At 44.5% G+C, this 21,577-nt stretch overlaps 1 protein-coding gene across 1 annotated transcript in view; it reads right to left on the bottom strand.

Annotated features, from left to right (window-relative positions):
* PRSS12 (serine protease 12) overlaps nt 1–20,462 on the bottom strand; it is a 218,342-nt gene extending 197,880 nt beyond the window's left edge. Inside the window, exon 1 of the mRNA XM_068280625.1 lies at nt 19,455–20,462. Coding sequence (XP_068136726.1) covers nt 19,455–19,878 — 424 coding nt within the window. The 5' untranslated portion in view covers nt 19,879–20,462. The remainder of the gene's footprint in view (nt 1–19,454) is intronic.
* Between the last annotated feature and the right edge of the window lie 1,115 nt (nt 20,463–21,577).

Below are 21,577 nucleotides of genomic sequence, written 5' to 3'. Positions count from 1 at the left end.
CATCCGTGACGCGATCCTCCGCCGCCGCCTGGCTCCGCTCACCCGCCGCAACATCCCGCCGGCCATACGGAAGCGCCGGCGGGATGTTAACCCGACGATCGCCGCATACAAAGTGTATAATACACTTTGTAATGTTTACTAAGTGTATTATACAGGCTGCCTCCTGCCCTGGTGGTCCCAGTGTCCGAGGGACCACCAGGGCAGGCTGCAGCCACCCTAGTCTGCACCAAGCACACTGTTTCCCCCCCCCCTGCCCACTGATCGCCCACAGCACCCCTCAGACCCCCCCCTGTCCACCCCCCAGACCCATGTTTACACCCAATCACCCCCCTAATCACCCATCAATCACTCCCTGTCACTATCTGTCAACGCTATTTTTTTTATCCCCCCCCCTGCCCCCTGCTGATCACCCCCCCACCCCTCAGATTCTCCCCAGACCCCCCCCCCATGTACTGTATGCATCTATCCCCCCTGATCACCTGTCAATCACCCATCAATCACCCCCTGTCACTGCCACCCATCAATCAGCCCCTAACCTGCCCCTTGCGGGCAATCTGATCACCCACCCACACCAATAGATCGCCCGCAGATCCGACATCAGATCACCACCCTGCGCAGTGTTTACATCTATTCTCTCCTCTAAACACCCACTAATTACCCATCAATCACCCATCAATCACCCCCTATCACCACCTGTCACTGTTACCCATCAGATCAGACCCTAATCTGCCCCTTGCGGGCACCCAATCACCCGCCTACACGCTCAGATTGCCCTCAGACCCCCCCTTATCAATTTGCCAGGGCATTATTTACATCTGTGCTTCCATGTAATAACCCACTGATCACCTGTCAATCACCCCCTGTCACTGCCACCCATCAATCACCCCCTGTCACTGCCACCCATCAATCAGCCCCTAACCTGCCCCTTGCGGGCAATCTGATCACCCACCCACACCAATAGATCGCCCGCAGATCCGACATCAGATCACCTCCCAAGTGCAGTGTTTACATCTGTTCTCTCCTCCAAACACCCACTAATTACCCATCAATCACCCCCTGTCACTGCTACCCATCAGATTAGATCCCTATCTGCCCCTAGGGCACTCAATCACCCACCCATACCCTCAGAACGCCCTCAGACCCCAGCCCTGATCACCTCGCCAGTGCATTGCTTGCATCTATTCCCCCCTCTAATCACACCTTGAGACACCCATCAATCACCTCCTGTCACCCCCTAGCACACCTACCCATCAGATCAGGCCCTAATTTGCCCCGTGTGGGCTCCTGATCACTCGGCCAAACCCTCAAATCCCCCTCAGATCCCCTTCCGATCACCTCCCCAGTGCATTGATTGCATCTATTTTCCCCTCTAACCACCCCCTGAGACACCCATCAATCACCTCCTGTCACCCCCTAGCACTCCTATCCATCAGATCCGGCCCAATACAACCTGTCATCTAAAAGGCCACCCTGCTTATGACCGGTTCCACAAAATTCTCCCCCTCATAGACCACCTGTCATAAAAATTTTCAGATGCTTATACACCTGAACAGTCATTTTGAGACATTTGGTTTCCAGACTACTCACGGTTTTGGGCCCGTAAAATGCCAGGGCGGTATAGGAACCCCACAAGTGACCCCATTTTAGAAAAAAAGACACCCCAAGGTATTCTGTTCATAGAAGATTTTATTTTTTGTCAAAAGTTAGCGGAAATTGATTTTTATTGTTTTTTTTCACAAAGTGTCATTTTTCACTAACTTGTGACAAAAAATAAAATCTTCTATGAACTCACCATACTCCTAACGGAATACCTTGTGGTGTCTTCTTTCTAAAATGGGGCCACTTGTGGGGTTCCTATACTGCCCTGGCATTTTAGGGGCCCTAAACCGTGAGGAGTAGTCTACAAAACAAATGCCTCAAAATGACCTGTGAATAGGACGTTGGGCCCCTTAATGCACCTAGGCTGCAAAAAAGTGTCACACATGTGGTATCGCCGTACTCAGGAGAAGTAGTATAATGTGTTTTGGGGTGTATTTTTACACATACCCATGCTGGGTGGTAGAAATATCTCTGTAAATGGACAATTGTGTGTAAAAAAAAATCAAAAGATTGTCATTTACAGAGATATTTCTCCCACCCAGCATGGGTATGTGTAAAAATACACCCCAAAACACATTGTACTACTTCTCCCGAGTACGGCGATACCACATGTGTGGCACTTTTTTGCACCCTAACTGTGCTAAGGGGCCCAAAGTCCAATGAGTACCTTTAGGATTTCACAGGTCATTTTGCGGCATTTGATTTCCAGACTACTCCTCATGGTTTAGGGCCCCTAAAATGCCAGGGCAGTATAGGAACCCCACAAATGACCCCATTTTAGAAAGAAGACACCCCAAGGTATTTTGTTAGGACTATGGTAAGTTCATAGAAGATTTTATTTTTTGTCACAAGTTAGCGGAAAGTGACACTTTGTGAAAAAAAAACAATACAAATCAATTTCCGCTAACTTGTGACAAAAAAATAAAATCTTCTATGAACTCACCATACTCCTAACGGAATACCTTGGGGTGTCTTCTTTCTAAAATGGAGTCATTTGCAGGGTTCCTATACTGCCCTGGCATTTTAGGGGCCCTAAACCGTGAGGAGTAGTCTGGAAATCAAATTCCGCAAAATGCCCTGTGAAATCCTAAAGGTACTCATTGGACTTTGGGCCCCTTAGCGCAGTTAGGGTGCAAAAAAGTGCCACACATGTGGTATCGCCATACTCGGGAGAAGTAGTACAATGTGTTTTGGGGTGTATTTTTACACATACCCATGCTGGGTGGGAGAAATCTCTCTGTAAATGGACAATTGTGTGTAAAAAAAATCAAAAAATTGTCATTTACAGAGATATTTCTCCCACCCAGCATGGGTATGTGTAAAAATACACCTCAAAACACATTGTACTACTTCTCCTGAGTACGGCAATACCACATGTGTGGCACTTTTTTGCAGCCTAACTGCGCTAAGGGGTCCAAAGTCCAATGAGCACCTTTAGGCTTTACAGGGGTGCTTACAATTAGGCACCCCCCAAAATGCCAGGACAGTAAACACACCCCACAAATGATCCCATTTTGGAAAGTAGACACTTCAAGGTATTCAGAGAGGGGCATGGTGAGTCCGTGGCAGATTTAATTTTTTTTTGTCGCAAGTTAGAAGAAATGGAAACTTCTTTTTTTTGTCACAAAGTGACATTTTCCTCTTACTTGTGACAAAAAATAATATCTTCTATGAACTCACTATGCCTCTCAGTGAATACTTTGGGATGTCTTCTTTCCAAAATGGGGTCATTTGGGGGGTATTTATACTATCCTGGAATTCTAGCCCCTCATGAAACATGACAGGGGGTCAGAAAAGTCATAGATGCTTGAAAATGGGAAAATTCACTTTTTGCACCATAGTTTGTAAATGCTATAACTTTTACCCAAACCAATCAATATAGGCTGAATGGGGTTTTTTTCATCAAAAACATGTTTGTCCACATTTTTCGCGCTGCATGTATGCATGTATACAGAAATTTTACTTTATTTGAAAAATGTCAGCACAGAAAGTTAAAAAAAATCATTTTTTTGCCAAAATTCAAGTCTTTTTTGATGAATATAATAAAAAGTAAAAATCGCAGCAGCAATCAAATAGCACCAAAAGAAAGCTTTATTAGTGACAAGAAAAGGAGTCAAAATTCATTTAGGTGGTAGGTTGTATGAGCGAGCAATAAACCGTGAAAGCTGCAGTGGTCTGAATGGAAAAAAAGTGCCTGGTCCTTAAGGGGGTTAAAGCCCACGGTCCTCAAGTGGTTAACGTCCCACTGTGAAACCAGCCTTAGAGTTAAAAAGGCAGTATGGCGAAAAATTTTAAAATGTAAAATATGTGCAAACATATACAAATAAGACATAATTTTTTTTCCAGAGTAAAATGAGCCATAAATTACTTTTCTCCTATGTTGCTGTCACTTACAGTAGATAGTAGAAATCAGACAGAAGCGACAGGTTTTGGACTAGTCCATCCCTTCATGGGGAATTCTCACGGATTTATTTATTTTCAAAAGCACTTAGTGAATTGCAGTTGCTCCGTCCAACCACCAAAAAACTGTGTAGCAAGCAGGGAAGCTGGCCAGCATCATTGTTTAAATCATTTTTAGGGAATATCTTTATAAAGAATAAAAGCCTTGCTGAGAATCCCCTATGAAGAGATGGACTAGTCCAAAACCTGTCACTTCTGTCAGATTTCTACTACCTACTGTAAGTGACAGCAAAGTAGAAGAAAAGTAATTTATGGCTCATTTTACTCTGGAAATTCTTATTTGTCTATGTTTGCACATATTTTACATTTTTACAATTTTTCGCCATAGTGCCCCTTTAAACTGTAGCAAGAGGATTATGGAGGCTGCCATATTTATTTCCTTTTAAGTAATACCAGTTGCCTGACTATCCTTCTGATCCTCTGCCTAATGGCAATAAGTTTTAGCCATAACCCCTGAACAAGCATATGCAAATCAAGTTTTTCGGACATTATTGTCAGAACTGACAAGATTACATGCTTGTTTCTGGTGTGATTCAGATGCTACTCCAGCCAAATAGATCAAGCTGGGCTGCCAGGCAACTGGTATTGTTTAAAAGGAAATAAATATGGCAGCCTCCATATCCTTCTCGCTTCAGTTGTCCTTTAACCACAAGTTCTCAATGGGATTAAGATCTGGGGAGTTTCCTGGTCAGGAGTCCAAAATTTCAGTGTAATGATCTCTGACAGTCACTCCGCTATCACTTTTGCTTTGTCGTGCTGGAAAACACACGTATCACAGGAATAATTTTTCAAGAAAAAAGTATCTAGGTACTGTATGTACATAAGCTTAGGTTAGCCATTCACTGGACGATGTGGTCTATCTGACTGAATCTCTCCGCACGCTGTACACAGAATTTCACTAGATTTCAGCATAAAATGTACAGAAATTCTGTGGAGCTGTGCTCTGCCTGTCGGTCCCCAAGTCACTCCCATGGTCCCTCTACCCCCTGGGCCATGCAAAGTGTAGGGATGATCAAGGAGATGCAAATGATTTGGAGTTGATGCAGGATTATGCTACTGTTGTATGCAAATTTATCCAGATTGAAAATATTGTAACCTTGGTGGGACTTGATTGGTTCCTTTTCAAGTTACATAAACGTATCATCACATTGATCATCCCTCATTGATCAGCAAAGTGTAGGCAGCAGAACCAGGGCGGGATTTCTGGAAAGACCACATAGGCCCAGGCCTTGGGCGGCTGCTGCCCAGGGGCACCTGGACATGGAAGAGGGGTTGCTACATATGAAAGAGGAGGGTAAAATAGGGAGCAACATATGGAAAAAGGGAAACTGATGCTCAAAGGAGCAGTTCATAAATGAGAGGAGCTGCATAGATGGATGATGCACATGGAAAAGGCGGCTGCACATAGAATAGGAGGGGCGCTGCTGTACATGGAAGGGGAACCACAACATACTTGACCTAGGGGCACACAAATTATAAATCTGGCCTTGAGTGGAGCTTACACTCACGCGCCCACTGGTGCATGTCTTCTCTCCACCACAGGGCGCTCCTCCCTGACTCTTCTCTCCCGGGAGGCCTGTGTCCCATAACAAATGCTATAAAGGGGCGGCTGCCCTGAAACGTTGCATTGATTGCTGTTATGCCTTTGACAAGCAAATAAAAGAGCTATATACAATGGATGGTGCCGGTTCTCTTGTACTACACGTTTGATTGGCCGGGGTGCAGCTGGCCATACCGTCGCACATCCGTCTTGAAAATTGAGGGGTGCTCGACAACTGCTTTGACCATAACAAATGCTAGAGACCAAGCACTAGAGGCTTAGTAACTATGTACATTGGGCCTCAATTGTTTGACCTCTAGTGTTTGTCACGGGACACAGGTGGCCCGGAATAGAACAGGCAGGGAGTAGCACCCAGCGGCTATGAGAGAGGACAAGGGAAGCTGGGGAGAGTAAGCTCCGCTGCCAATACTGCACATCCGTTGTCCTGGAAATTAATTTCTATGATTGAGCGATATCTTCCGTCCAGTGTAATTGGCCAATTCGATCTATTTTGGCAAAAAAATCAATCAGGCACGATGCATCGATTTCTAGCGGATTCATTCAGAGTAATCAAATCTGCCAGATATCAAAAATGTATAATTGTATGGCCACCTCTACACTCAACTGCATATGCCAGAGAATCCAGAGACAAGATATAATCACATTGCCTGATTGAACCAAAATACTGACATCTATGGGTACCAAAGCAGTACAAAAAAGCAAAGAGAAAGACCACGGTGCAGCAATTTAACCACTTGAGGACCGCCCCCAGCCGATGGGCGGCGGCAAAGACCGGGCCCAAACGACCGCAATACGCCCATCGGCGGGGGCCGCATCAGCGGTGGCTGTGCGGCGATCGCGTCATCAATGACGCGATCGCCGCCGGCAATAGGCTCCGCCCACTCTGCACGGAAACCCGCCGGCCAATTAGCAGCGCCGGCGGGTTTCAAATGCGGCGATCCGGCCAATCAGAGGAGTATAATACACTTTGTTATTGTAACAAAGTGTATTATACTGGCTGCCTCCTCCGCTGATGGTCACTCGTCGTGCGACCATCAGAGAGGACGGCAGCCTTGCAGCTAAGTGCACACAAACACTCTTTGCCCCACACAGACCACCCGATCGCCCACCCCAGCCCTCAGAACCCCCCCTGACCACCCCAGCACACCAGCATCTGCACCCCACCACCCACCTAAAAACCCATCAATCACTCCCTGTCACTATCTAGGGACGCTATCCCCTAGGTTAGGTCCCTAACTGCCTCCTAGGGTCCCCTGATCACCCCCCCTACCCTCAGATCCCCCCCAGACCCTCTCCCAGACCACCCCCCTGTATGCTGTATACAGCTATATAGCTGTCTTACCCACTGATCACCTGTCTATCACCCATCTATCACCTGTCTATCACCCCTTGTCACCACCACCCATCAGCGCAGACCCTAAACTGTCCCTTGGGGGCACCTGATCACCCACCCAGACCCTCAGATTGCCCTCAGACCCCCCCCTCCTGATAACCTCCCCAGTGCATTGTCCACATCTATTCTCCCCTGTAATCCCTCACTGATCTCCTATCGTCACCCCCTGTGTCTGCCACCCACCAGATCAGGACCCAGTCTGCCCCGTGCGGGCACCTAATCAACCCCCCACACCCTTAGATCGCCCTCAGCCCCCCCCCCCCCTACAATCACCTTCCCAGTGCATTGTATTTGATTGTGCTGCAATTGTATTTGATTGTGCTGACATTCAATTTCATTGTGCTGACATTCAATTTTATTGTGCTGTAATTGTATTTGATTGTCCCGTGATTTTTTTTGATTGTCCCGTGATTGCCCTGTGATTGCCCTTTGATTGGCCTGTGATCGTCTTTGATTGTCCCGTGATCGGCTTTGATTGTCCCGTGATCGGCTTTGATTGTCCCGTGATCGGCTTTGATTGCCCTGTGATTGGCCTGTGATCGGCTTTGATTGTGTCGTGATTGGTTTGATTGCCCTGTGATTGGCCTGTGATTGGCCTGTGATTTGCTTTGATTGGCCTGTGATCGGCTTTGATTGTGTCGTGATTGGTTTGATTGCCCTGTGATTGACTTTGATTGTCCCGGGAATTGAGTGCCCTGTGATTGGCCTGCGATTGCCCTGTGATTGCCTTTGATTGTCCTGTGATTGTTTCTGATTGCCTCCGATTCCCCACTCGCCACCACCCCCCTGTCACTATCCAAGTGATCTAAAAACAGTGAAAACTGTCACTTTTTTAGGCCCCTTTGTAAGTGTCAGTTAGTGCTCAGCCCACTGCACCACAGTCACTAATTAGCGTCATCACTGTCGCTAATCAACATTGGTACTATATAGTATCTGTAAGTGATCATTACTGATCGCAGTCAGATCTATTAGGGTCACTAGGATCCACAAAAAAAAACGCAGTGTTTGCCCGATCAGGCCTGATCGTTCGCCTGCACTTGCGTTCAGCCCGCCCCACCGCAGTGACAGAATTTTTTTTCTGATCACTGCAAAAAACACTGTACAATAGCTGTGGCACTGTAAACCTCAGTTTTGATTTATTTTTTTTATCAAAACTCAGTGAGCACAGCTTTCTACCTCTCAAATACTCCCTTTTGCTAGGTAGGTGCTCTTTTTTCTGCGTAGTCTCAGAGGAATACCCCCTAAATTTAGTAGCCCACCATGGCAAGAAAGGGGTATTCCGATGATGAGGTTCTCAGGTACATGGCCCAGTCGGATGAGGACGATTGGGACGCCTCATTCGACGAATCTTCCGGGTCAGAGTTTGAACCTGAATTGAGCAGTGGCTCACTGACCGATAGTGATGACGAGGTTGAGGTCCCGGCTAAAGCCAGGCGTACCACACCCCATGTTGTTGGACTGCAGGTGGCGCAGGATCAGCCTCAAGGGCAGCAGAGTGGTGTTCGTGCTGGTCTGAGATTTCATGGTGGGGCAGGCACCAGCAGCACAACATCTCCTGGACCTAGCACCAGTACTTCCGTAGACCCTGGTGAAGTGGCGAGCACCAGCATGGAAGTTGAAACTGGTTCGGTGGCACGTGCAGTAAGATCCCAGTCGCAGCCACCAAGAAGACGGGCCCGTACTACCCCTAATTTACCAGAGGTGCTGGCAAACCCAAATTGGCAATCCCCTGATTCCGCCGCACCCGTACTTCCCCCTTTCACCGCCCAGTCTGGAGTCCAGGTGGAGACAGATAATCTAGGATCGGCCCTAGACTTTTTCTATCTGTTCTTCACCCAGGATCTCTTGGACTTAATTGTGGCAGAGACCAACCGTAAGGCCACACAATATATAACCGCCAATCCGGAAAAGTACCTTGCCCAGCCTTTTCGGTGGAAACCAGTCCAAGTTTCCGAAATGAAAATTTTTTTGGGCCTTCTCCTTCACACGGGACTAGTAAAGCAGAATGTGTTGCGGTCTTATTGGTCTACGGACCCAGCACATCATGTTCCCCTGTACTCTGCTGCCATGTCCAGGACACGATTTGAGAACATCCTGCTCTTCCTGCACTTCAATGACAACGAAACCTGTCATCGAAGTGACCACCCTGCTTTTGACCGGCTCCACAAAATTCGACCCCTCATAGACCACCTGTCATCCAGATTTGCAGATGCTTATACCCCTGACCAGGACATCTGCGTAGACGAGTCCCTCATACGCTTTACCGGGCGCCTTCGCATCAAACAGTACATCCCAAACAAGCGCGCCCGGTATGGGGTGAAATTGTATAAGCTCTGTGAAAGGGCCACAGGCTATACATCTTATTTTAGGGTCTATGAGGGAAAAGACTCAAAATTGGAGCCGGTCGGATGCCCTGACTACCTGGGGAGCAGTGGAAAGGTTGTGTGGGACTTGGTGTCACCCATGTTCCAGAAGGGGTACCATCTTTTTGTGGACAATTATTACACAAGTGTGGCCCTCTTTCAGCACTTAAAAATAGAAAAAATCCGATGCTGTGGCACCGTGCGGCCTAGTCGCCGGGGCTTCCCCCAACGGCTCATTACCACCAGACTTCAACGGGGGCAGAGGGCCGCCTTGTGTGCTGACGACCTGCTTGCGGTGAAATGGAAGGACAAGAGGGAGGTTTACTTCCTGTCCACCATTCACGCAGACACGACAGTTGAAATTCAACGGCGAACTAAGGTCATTGAAAAACCCCTTGTCGTCCACGAGTATAATACTAACATGGGAGGGGTGGACTTCAATGACCAGAGGTTAGCGCCCTATTTAGTTGCCCGAAAAACAAGACGCTGGTATAAAAAAGTGTCTTTTTACCTCATTCAATTGGCAATTTACAACAGCTTTGTTCTCTACAGTAAGGCTGGGAGAACTGGCTCGTTTATTCAATTTAATAAACAGATCGTGATGGAACTCCTGTATCCAGGAGGTGCCGTGGCCCAACCCCAAGATGCAACTAGCCGGCTGCATGGAAGGCATTACGCCTATCCAATTCCGACTACCCCAGGTCAACGAATCCGAAGAAAACGCTGTCGTGTCTGCAGCAGGGCTGGAATAAGGCGTGACACCACTGTTTATTGTCCCACCTGTCCTGACCAGCCTGGCCTATGCCTAGGGGAGTGTTTTGAGAGGTACCACGAGCAGGTACACTATTAGAGAGTAGGGAACTCCACACACAGCGGTAGGCACACAAGGGTCTCTCAGTGCTATTTCACACTGCTGCGATGCGTTAGGGCAAAATGCCTAGCAAAAGTCACACTTTGCGGTCCCCCCCTACGCCGGAAGTGCTTGACTTAACGCTAGTGCAGGCCTACGTTACTGCGTGGCTTCTGTGGCAATATCGATCGGCGCGGAAGTCATGTTAGTCTATGGCGACGCAGTTCATTACTAGGCCGAATGCTACTCTTGTGGTATTGCCTGAAGGTCTGTTTTGGACGATACGGTGCGGCGGGCTCGACCCACCGGATATGTCAATATGCAGTGTGAAACCAAACATCGGGTTTCCAGAGACCCTAATACACAGGGCTGCCAGAAACCTCTCCTTTAACTTGGGACAAATTGCGTAATGTATTTCGCCACAACTCTGTGCAATTTGCACTTCGCACATTGTTCCATGGGGGAGGAGAGGTTTGTCCTCGGGAGGTAAGTTAAAAAAAAACAAAAAACAGGTAAGCAAAGAAGTTAATGTTTGGTTTGCAATGTTAAGTTTTTTATTAAAAAAGTTCAAAGGTTATTAATGTTAATGAAGTAATTGCTTTGCTGCTTGCTTGTTTTTTGGGGTTTTTTTTCTCTTTTTCCATCCAATAACCTTCCAGGTGGACCGAGCGAATGACTAACCAGCTGCAGCACTGATGGTGCATCCTGACAGAACATTGCGCGTCTGTCAGCTTACACACAAGTCGGTGCATGCAGCGCTGCAGGACGAGATTTCTCCTCCGCAGTCAAAAAGATACGTTTGCCGAGGCATATGGGCCGAGGAGTGGTGTTGGGGATTCATATGCTTTGGCAAACACTTTGTATCAAAAAAGAACTCTGGCAATGATTTGTTCATCCACATCGATCGGTGTGAATGGATAAATCAGGTTTGCCAGGGCATACGAGCTGGTGGGTTTGGATTTTTGGGGCGGCAGCTCCTATGTCCTGGCAGACGCCTTCCCCTCCTTTTTGTATTGTTTTGTCTTTTTTTCTTCTCTCTTTTTTTCTATCCAGACCGACCAATCAGCTGCAGCACTGATGGTGCATCCTGACAGAACATTGCGCGTCTGTCAGCTTACACACAAGTCGGTGCATGCAGCGCTGCAGGACGAGATTTCTCCTCCGCAGTCAAAAAGATACGTTTGCCGAGGCATATGGGCCGAGGAGTGGTGTTGGGGATTCATATGCTTTGGCAAACACTTTGTATCAAAAAAGAACTCTGGCAATGATTTGTTCATCCACATCGATCGGTGTGAATGGATAAATCAGGTTTGCCAGGGCATACGAGCTGGTGGGTTTGGATTTTTGGGGCGGCAGCTCCTATGTCCTGGCAGACGCTTTCCCCTCCTTTTTGTATTGTTTTGTCTTTTTTTCTTCTCTCTTTTTTTCTATCCAGACCGACCAATCAGCTGCAGCACTGATGGTGCATCCTGACAGAACATTGCGCGTCTGTCAGCTTACACACAAGTCGGTGCATGCAGCGCTGCAGGACGAGATTTCTCCTCCGCAGTCAAAAAGATACGTTTGCCGAGGCATATGGGCCGAGGAGTGGTGTTGGGGATTCATATGCTTTGGCAAACGCTTTGTATCAAAAAAGAACTCTGGCAATGATTTGTTCATCCACATCGATCGGTGTGAATGGATAAATCAGGTTTGCCAGGGCATACGAGCTGGTGGGTTTGGATTTTTGGGGCGGCAGCTCCTATGTCCTGGCAGACGCCTTCCTCCTCTTTTTTTTTTTTCCAAAATTTTTTGGCAGATATTTTTTCATCCACATTGATTGATTGTTTGACGTTCATTTTTCCTTTCAGCCCACAGTGCATTACCCTTATGCCCAATATAAGGAGTATAGCAGAAACTCCTAATACTGGCCATACATGTAATGATTGCAGAGACCCTAAAATGCCAGGACAGACCCCACGAATGATGCCATTTTGGAAAGAGGACACCCCAAAGTATTCCGTGAGGTGCATGGTGAGTTCATAGAATGTTTTATTTTTTGTCACAAGTTAGCAGAAATTGTGGTTTTGTGTTTTTTTTTTTTTTTTTTTTCACAAAATGTCATTTTCCGCTAACTTGTGACAAAAAATAAAATTTTCTATGAACTCACCATGGCCCTCATGGAATACCTTAGCGTGTATTCTTTCCAAAATGGGGTCATTTGTGGGGTTTGTTAACTGTCCTGGCAAGTGGGCGGGGTGCTAAATTTTGAGCACCCCTGTAAAGCCTAAAGGTACTCATTGGACTCTGGGCCCCTTAGCGCAGTTAGGGTGCAAAAAAGTGCCACACATGTGGTATCGCCGTACTCGGGAGAAGTAGTACAATGTGTTTTGGGGTGTATTTTTACACATACCCATGCTGGGTGGGAGAAATACTTCTGTAAATGACAATCTTTTTTGATTTTTTTACACACAATTGTCCATTTACAGAGTTATTTCTCCCACCCAGCATGGGTATGTGTAAAAATACACCCCAAAACACATTGTACTACTTCTCCCGAGTACGGCGATACCACATGTGTGGCACTTTTTTGCACCTTAACTGCGCTAAAGGGCCCAAAGTCCAATGAGTATCTTTAGGATTTCACAGGTCATTTTGCGGAATTTGATTTCCAGACTACTCCTCACGGTTTAGGGCCCCTAAAATGCCAGGGCAGTATAGGAACCCCACAAATGACCCCATTTTAGAAAGAAGACACCCCAAGGTATTCCGTTAGGAGTATGGTAAGTTCATAGAAGATTTTATTTTTTGTCAAAAGTTAGCGGAAAATTGATTTTTATTGTTTTTTTCACAAAGTGTCATTTTCCACTAACTTGTGACAAAAAATAAAATCTTCTATGAACTCACCATACTCCTAACGGAATACCTTGGGGTGTCTTCTTTCTAAAATGGGGTCATTTGTGGGGTTCCTATACTGCCCTGGCATTTTAGGGGCCCTAAACCGTGAGGAGTAGTCTGGAAATCAAATTCCGCAAAATGACCTGTGAAATCCTAAAGATACTCATTGGACTTTGGGCCCTTTAGCGCAGTTAGGGTGCAAAAAAGTGCCACACATGTGGTATTGCCGTACTCGGGAGAAGTAGTATAATGTGTTTTGGGGTGTATTTTTACACATACCCATGCTGGGTGGGAGAAATATCTCTGTAAATGACAATCTTTTGATTTTTTTACACACAATTGTCCATTTACAGAGTTATTTCTCCCACCCAGCATGGGTATGTGTAAAAATACACCCAAAAACACATTGTACTACTTCTCCCGAGTACGGCGATACCACATGTGTGGCACTTTTTTGCACCCTAACTGCGCTAAAGGGCCCAAAGTCCAATGAGTATCTTTAGGATTTCACAGGTCATTTTGCGGAATTTGATTTCCAGACTACTCCTCACGGTTTAGGGCCCCTAAAATGCCAGGGCAGTATAGGAACCCCACAAATGACCCCATTTTAGAAAGAAGACACCCCAAGGTATTCCGTTAGGAGTATGGTAAGTTCATAGAAGATTTTATTTTTTGTCAAAAGTTAGCGGAAAATTGATTTTTATTGTTTTTTTCACAAAGTGTCATTTTCCACTAACTTGTGACAAAAAATAAAATCTTCTATGAACTCACCATACTCCTAACGGAATACCTTGGGGTGTCTTCTTTCTAAAATGGGGTCATTTGTGGGGTTCCTATACTGCCCTGGCATTTTAGGGGCCCTAAACCGTGAGGAGTAGTCTGGAAATCAAATTCCGCAAAATGACCTGTGAAATCCTAAAGATACTTATTGGACTTTGGGCCCTTTAGCGCAGTTAGGGTGCAAAAAAGTGCCACACATGTGGTATTGCCGTACTCGGGAGAAGTAGTATAATGTGTTTTGGGGTGTATTTTTACACATACCCATGCTGGGTGGGAGAAATATCTCTGTAAATGACAATCTTTTGATTTTTTTACACACAATTGTCCATTTACAGAGTTATTTCTCCCACCCAGCATGGGTAGGTGTAAAAATACACCCCAAAACACATTGTACTACTTCTCCCGAGTACGGCGATACCACATGTGTGGCACTTTTTTGCACCCTAACTGCGCTAAAGGGCCCAAAGTCCAATGAGTATCTTTAGGATTTCACAGGTCATTTTGCGGAATTTGATTTCCAGACTACTCCTCACGGTTTAGGGCCCCTAAAATGCCAGGGCAGTATAGGAACCCCACTAATGACCCCATTTTAGAAAGAAGACACCCCAAGGTATTCCGTTAGGAGTATGGTAAGTTCATAGAAGATTTTATTTTTTGTCAAAAGTTAGCGGAAAATTGATTTTTATTGTTTTTTTCACAAAGTGTCATTTTCCACTAACTTGTGACAAAAAATAAAATCTTCTATGAACTCACCATACTCCTAACGGAATACCTTGGGGTGTCTTCTTTCTCAAATGGGGTCATTTGTGGGGTTCCTATACTGCCCTGGCATTTTAGGGGCCCTAAACCGTGAGGAGTAGTCTGGAAATCAAATTCCGCAAAATGACCTGTGAAATCCTAAAGATACTCATTGGACTTTGGGCCCTTTAGCGCAGTTAGGGTGCAAAAAAGTGCCACACATGTGGTATTGCCGTACTCGGGAGAAGTAGTATAATGTGTTTTGGGGTGTATTTTTACACATACCCATGCTGGGTGGGAGAAATATCTCTGTAAATGACAATCTTTTGATTTTTTTACACACAATTGTCTATTTACAGAGTTATTTCTCCCACCCAGCATGGGTATGTGTAAAAATACACCCCAAAACACATTGTACTACTTCTCCCGAGTACGGCGATACCACATGTGTGGCACTTTTTTGCACCCTAACTGCGCTAAAGGGCCCAAAGTCCAATGAGTATCTTTAGGATTTCACAGGTCATTTTGCGGAATTTGATTTCCAGACTACTCCTCACGGTTTAGGGCCCCTAAAATGCCAGGGCAGTATAGGAACCCCACTAATGACCCCATTTTTGAAAGAAGACACCCCAAGGTATTCCGTTAGGAGTATGGTAAGTTCATAGAAGATTTTATTTTTTGTCAAAAGTTAGCGGAAAATTGATTTTTATTGTTTTTTTCACAAAGTGTCATTTTCCACTAACTTGTGACAAAAAATAAAATCTTCTATGAACTCACCATACTCCTAACGGAATACCTTGGGGTGTCTTCTTTCTAAAATGGGGTCATTTGTGGGGTTCCTATACTGCCCTGGCATTTTAGGGGCCCTAAACCGTGAGGAGTAGTCTGGAAATCAAATTCCGCAAAATGACCTGTGAAATCCTAAAGATACTCATTGGACTTTGGGCCCTTTAGCGCAGTTAGGGTGCAAAAAAGTGCCACACATGTGGTATCGCCATACTCAGGAGAAGTAGTATAATGTGTTTTGGGGTGTATTTTTACACATACCCATGCTGAGTGGGAGAAAGATCTCTGTAAATGGACAATTGTGTGTAAAAAAAATTAACAAATTGTCATTTACAGAGATATTTCTCCCACCCAGCATGGGTATGTGTAAAAATACACCCCAAAACACATTATACTACTTCTCCTGAGTACGGCAATACCACATGTGTGGCACTTTTTTGCAGCCTAACTGCGCTAAGGGGCCCAAAGTCCAATGAGCACCTTTAAGCTTTACAGGGGTGCTTACAATTTAGCACCCCCCAAAATGTCAGGACAGTAAACACACCCCACAAATGACCCCATTTTGGAAAGTAGACCCTTCAAGGTATTCAGAGAGGGGCATGGTGAGTCCGTGGTAGATTTCATTTTTTTTTGTTGCAAGTTAGAAGAAATGGAAACTTTTTTTTTTTTTTTGTTTGTCACAAAGTGTCATTTTCCGCTTACTTGTGACAAAAAATAATATCTTTAATATCTTCTATGAACTCACTATGCCTCTCAGTGAATACTTTGGGATGTCTTCTTTCCAAAATGGGGTCATTTGGGGGGTATTTATACTATCCTGGAATTCTAGCCCCTCATGAAACCTGACAGGTGCGCAGAAAAGTCAGAGATGCTTGAAAATGGGAAAATTCACTTTTTGCACCATAGTTTGTAAACGCTATAACTTTTACCCAAACCAATAAATATACACTGAATGGGTTTTTTTTTATCAAAGACATGTTTGTCCACATTTTTCGCGCTGCATGTATACAGAAATTTTACTTTATTTGAAAAATGTCAGCACAGAAAGTTAAAAAAATCATTTTTTTGCCAAAATTCATGTCTTTTTTGATGAATATAATAAAAAGTAAAACTCGCAGGAGCAATCAAATAGCATCAAAAGAAAGCTGTATTAGTGACAAGAAAAGGAGGTAAAATTCATTTAGGTGGTAGGTTGTATGACCGAGCATTAAACCGTGAAAGCTGCAGTGGTCTGAATGGAGAAAAAGGCTCTGGTCCTTAAGGGGCGAAAAGACTGTGGTCCTGAAGTGGTTAAAGACATCAATCACTAATCATCTCTTAACTGGGCTGGCTGCAGATTTCTGAAAACTCATTGACTGCTACAGGTAACGGCTTGTCAGATCAGTCTTGTTTATAAGCAACTTTGTAATGTGATCATTCAGTTTGAATGAAGACAGGTAGACCTTCACACCAAACAGCTGTCTGTATATTGTTCTGATCACCATATTGCTCTAATCTAAAAGAACACACGGTGTAGGATTGGTATAGGCATTTACAGATGTGAGATAATAATCAACCAATGTAGACTACTGTGGACATATTCACGTGTGTCCTCAGCAGATACTGCTGGTTAATTGTATCAAAGTGAAATTAATTACAAAGGTTAAAAAAATGTTTTAGAATTACTGCTTCCTTGCTGTTAGGCTGAGGGCAACAGATTTGGACTACACCAACAACAAGAATGCTAAGTTCTCATTCATAATGTCCTGCAGCTGACAGATGTAGTGCCACGGTTGCAGCGACATGACCCGAGATTTTTTGCTCTCTGTGGTCTGCTTGATTCTTCCGCTTTTAGAATATGGCTATTTGTTTTGTGTGCTATCAAATAAATACAACACTTTGACAGTTTACTTTTTGTTTAAGCATGCTACTTTCTTTTCAAACCAGCTTTGACAATGAACACGTTAAAGGGACCCTGAGCAGTGGCTAAAAAACGAAGGTTGGACTTACCTAATATTTCCTCTAGCCCCTCGTAGCCCGCGAGGTTCTGGCATCTTTTTCCCTTTCCTGGTTTCACTGGTGGCCCCTATAATCCGGCGACTTTGGCTGAAGTTGTGCGTGCGCGCACCCTGCACATCATATCGCCAGTCGCCGTAAGAGTCCTGCGCATGTGCAGTTCAGTCTTTAATGAACCATGCATGCGTAGGACTCTTACAGAGGCACAAAGTCGCCAGATTACCGGAGCCTCTAGGGAGACCAGGAAACGGAAGAAGAGGATGCCGAGGGAACTCGCGGGCTGGGGAAGGGGGGGGGGGGGTGTAAGTCCTGATTTCATTTTCTTAGCCACTGCTTAGGGTCCCTTTAAAGTTTGTACTCACATATGCACACAGTTTAGTTACTATACACACTGGACTGGAGCTGTCATATGTTTTTAGTATGGGTTAAATTATGAAAAGTTCCATAAAGTGACAGGCTTATGCCTGCTCAGTAGCACAGAGCTGCTGCTTGCGCTTGGCAGAAAAACCAGAGCAGGTTCGGCTCTGTGCTAGTGCACTGTTATTCCTCTCTCCTGCAGCCACTCTGCGTCCAGTGCGTTGCATGTCAAAGGCAGACAGTCAATTGAAGGCTTGCATGCTTGCGTGCATAAGCTAGTGCGCATATACACTGGATGCAGAGAGAGGAAGCGAGAGTGGTTGTCTCTTGCTTCTCTCACTCGCACCTTATGCTGCACATGCGCAGCTTTCACACAGCAGCAAGGAGGAATCATATTTTTCAGGATCCCGAGCTGAAGCTTTATCAAATAACGGCATCCCCTCAGGCCCATGGTTTCTCCTGCTTTTCGACACCGACACAGGACAAAAACTATCTTGTCTATGCTGCTACATTCTATTACTGCTGTTCTGTCAGCAACCTCAGCTTTGATTGTTGTCCTTTAACTTAGGAGGCTACCTGCACAACTATCTGAGCAGATTTATGTTCCGTAAAGTCAAAGCCTTGATGATGCCTTTGATCTGAAGTTTCTCACAGAGGATTTCACTTCATGGGGTCCATGGCATTACATTAAAAGGTAACCTGAAGTTAGAGGGATGTGGAGGCTGACATATTTTTTTTTATTTTAAACACTGCACATAGTCTGGCTGCCCTGCTCATCCTCTTTAGCCATAGACCCTGAGCAAGCCTATAGGTCAGATGTTGCTGACAAAAATCTGACAAGATAAGATGCATGCTTGTTCCAGATGTGTGATTCAGACACTACTGATGCCAGAATGGTCAGCAAGACTGCCAGGAAACTGGTATTGTTTAATAGAAAATAAATAAATCAGCCTCCATAACCCTCTCATTGAGGTTCACTTTAAGTTGGCCAAACCAGAGCAGGCCTGTCTGTGCGTAACAGGTGGCACTCTGGCTTGGTAAGAGAGCATGGCAGTAGTTATGTCCACAGTCTCTGTGCAGTGTTCGCTATTCTCGTTTACAGATCTACTATACACCAGAATAGTAAGAATAGCAATTTATTTTCTAAAAACTATTTTAGTGTTCTTATTCTGTAATCTATATCAAATAACACCTCGATCATAAGCTCAATTATTTTAAGTGTGATTATTATTACAATGTTGATTTTATATGCTAACATTTCATATCTACATCTCATATTGAAAGTACATTATTTTTATCATTCAGTATTTATAAAGCACTGACGTATTCCACCGTACTTTAAATAGTCACATCATGAAACTTTTGTTTTAACTGTTTTTTCCCACAGAGATATTCCAAATGATTTAGTGTCAGCGTTACGGTCATCATTTCCCTGCCAACAGTTTAGGTCCAATAACTCTTTACAGCTCAATACATGGGACGCTCATTATCTATACATCATAGTATATTCTTATTTTTAACCTGTTTATAAATAGTCACTTTCATTGGATCTTAATACTTTCATTCCACTTCAGGAACTTTTTCCAAAGTTCAAATTATCAGTTAATCACAATGAACAACCCTTGTTTTTAGATTTTACTCTAAAAACACTCTATTGCTATTCATAATACACTTATAAAGTAACTAACTATTCACCTTGTTTGCAGTCACAATATGCCCAGTCCACTCTACCACGATTGTTTCTGAAGAAGCACCAAGGTTTACTCCTCCCATCTGGGTTCCTGCAGAAGTTGTGGTCCCCTAGTCCTTTTCCAGGAGTTCTTTCCAGATAAGTGGGGATCTCCAACCAATTTAGGCAATTTGTACCAAACTCAGTTACATTGATAAAGTCACCAATAGATCCCTCTTTGCCTCTGTATTTTGGGCAGCCAGTGTGATGATGCTGGTGGACAGGTAGGGGGTGCTGAGGTGGAGGATGCAGGGCAGGTTGATGAGATCTGCGAAGTGTCTGATGATTATGGAGAAGCTGATAAAGGGATGGGCTGGCAGACTTATCAAAGCAGCCCACTATAGGGATGCTCCCTAAAATTAGAGCTACAGCAAAGCTGGTTATTGTCATGCTGCCAGTACTGTCTGTTTTGTTCCATCTCCACCACTAAACTAGTCCTGAGTCTGATAGGGGAGGCGGAGCAGCCACTTCCCCCTAATACCATTCAGCCCATTTCATATTCATGCAGGAAAAATGCAGGTCTTCCCAGTAAAAGTCAGCAGAGTAAAGCGGGGCTGACAAAGAGCCCAATCCTCAAATGAGGAAAAGGAGAAGCTGGGGAAGGAGGAGGAGAAGGAGGAGGGAGAACTTTGTAAGCTAGGGTGCTTGTTGAAACAGAAACAAGTTCTATGGGATGGACAAAAAACAATTGAGAAGAAGGCACTGAAAGCCGTGTTCTCAGGCTTTTGTTTACTCTTTAATACTACCAGTCAACAAATTCCAGAGCACGTGGTCTGCCAAGTTTTACACCGGACTCTTCAGAAGGTATGTGAGGAGTGACACTACTAATTCACAGCATCTGAAAGGAGCAGCACTACACTAGGCAGTTCAATGATTGCGTTCCTCCAACGTACTTCTCAGTGTCAACAATTCAGAAGGAATTAGAGACAGATGGTGCAAATAGTTTTTCCTTTAAGCAATGTCAGTACAGTCGTTTTGGCTTTAGTCAAGGAAGTACGGGGCATCAATCAAGCGTAGCAATGACGTTTCAGCCAAAGTTCCAGCAGAGTTGGGAAAAAAAGAAAAAGAAGAAGAAAAAAAGAAGCTTTCTAGTAGAAACAGTAGTGACTTTATTTAATGCATCCAAGTGCTGGCTTACCTTACATTTATAAGTAATAAGTGTGCACTGATGAGTCAAACAAGCAGAAAGTTCTCCCTTAGCACTTTCTGAACACCTTATTTCTCTCTTTAATGCCTTTTATTTTCTTCTCCATAAACCGTGAATTACATTTCTCACTAAGGATCTCAACGTAATTAGTAAAATATGCTAAGTACCTATTCATGCATCTACATTGTCCAGATGGCGAACCGTGAGGCTCAATAGCTGCAGGTGAACAGAGCTGTCAGGACGACTCAGACAAAGCAGCAAGCTGGAGATGGAAGTTTCTGTCCTGTTAAAGAGCTCATCTTGTGCTGTCCTTCTTTCTCCCGCTGTTAATGCAGTGAGCTAGCTATTCCCCAAGAAGCTGCTTTGCCCAGCCTTATTGATTGAAAGGCACTTAGTTCACTTACTGGAATAAAAGCAGTGGGCTGTGCCTCTTCTAGGAGTCTTCTCCCTCCAGCTGTTTAAAGCGCATGCATCCAGGCACAGCACAGCTAGTCAGCTGCTTCAATGTTTCCACTGCTAGCAATGCAGATAGGATTTCAGTCAATTCCTTATGGGCTGCAAGTGACAAAAATAAAGATGAACCCAAACTTGGCACCAGCTACCATTTTGCCTGTTATAGGTAATTTAGAATATGATAAAGACCCCCTTAGATGATGGTAATAAGAAAAAACTTTTTTTTTGTTTTGTTTTATTTTTTTTTATAAAGTTTGCAGAAAAAAATTGCAAAATCATAAAAAAAAACCCTTTTCTATGATTTTGCATTTTTTTCTGCAAACTTTATAAAAATACATCCTTTAGCTGCCACATTTTAAAATGCACCTTGAATTTAGGCAATAAAAGCAGTACCGACACGAAAGAATAAGTAGATCATTTGCTTGTCCATTACTGTTATGCATCAAAACGGATTTATGCAGACTGCATGTAAAATATTGCAAAAATACA

The sequence above is a fragment of the Hyperolius riggenbachi genome, chromosome 1, assembly GCF_040937935.1.
Source record: "Hyperolius riggenbachi isolate aHypRig1 chromosome 1, aHypRig1.pri, whole genome shotgun sequence".
In the NCBI taxonomy this organism is placed as follows: domain Eukaryota; kingdom Metazoa; phylum Chordata; class Amphibia; order Anura; family Hyperoliidae; genus Hyperolius; species Hyperolius riggenbachi.
Note: the sequence above shows the minus strand (reverse complement) of the source record. Positions and strands in the feature narration are given on the sequence as shown.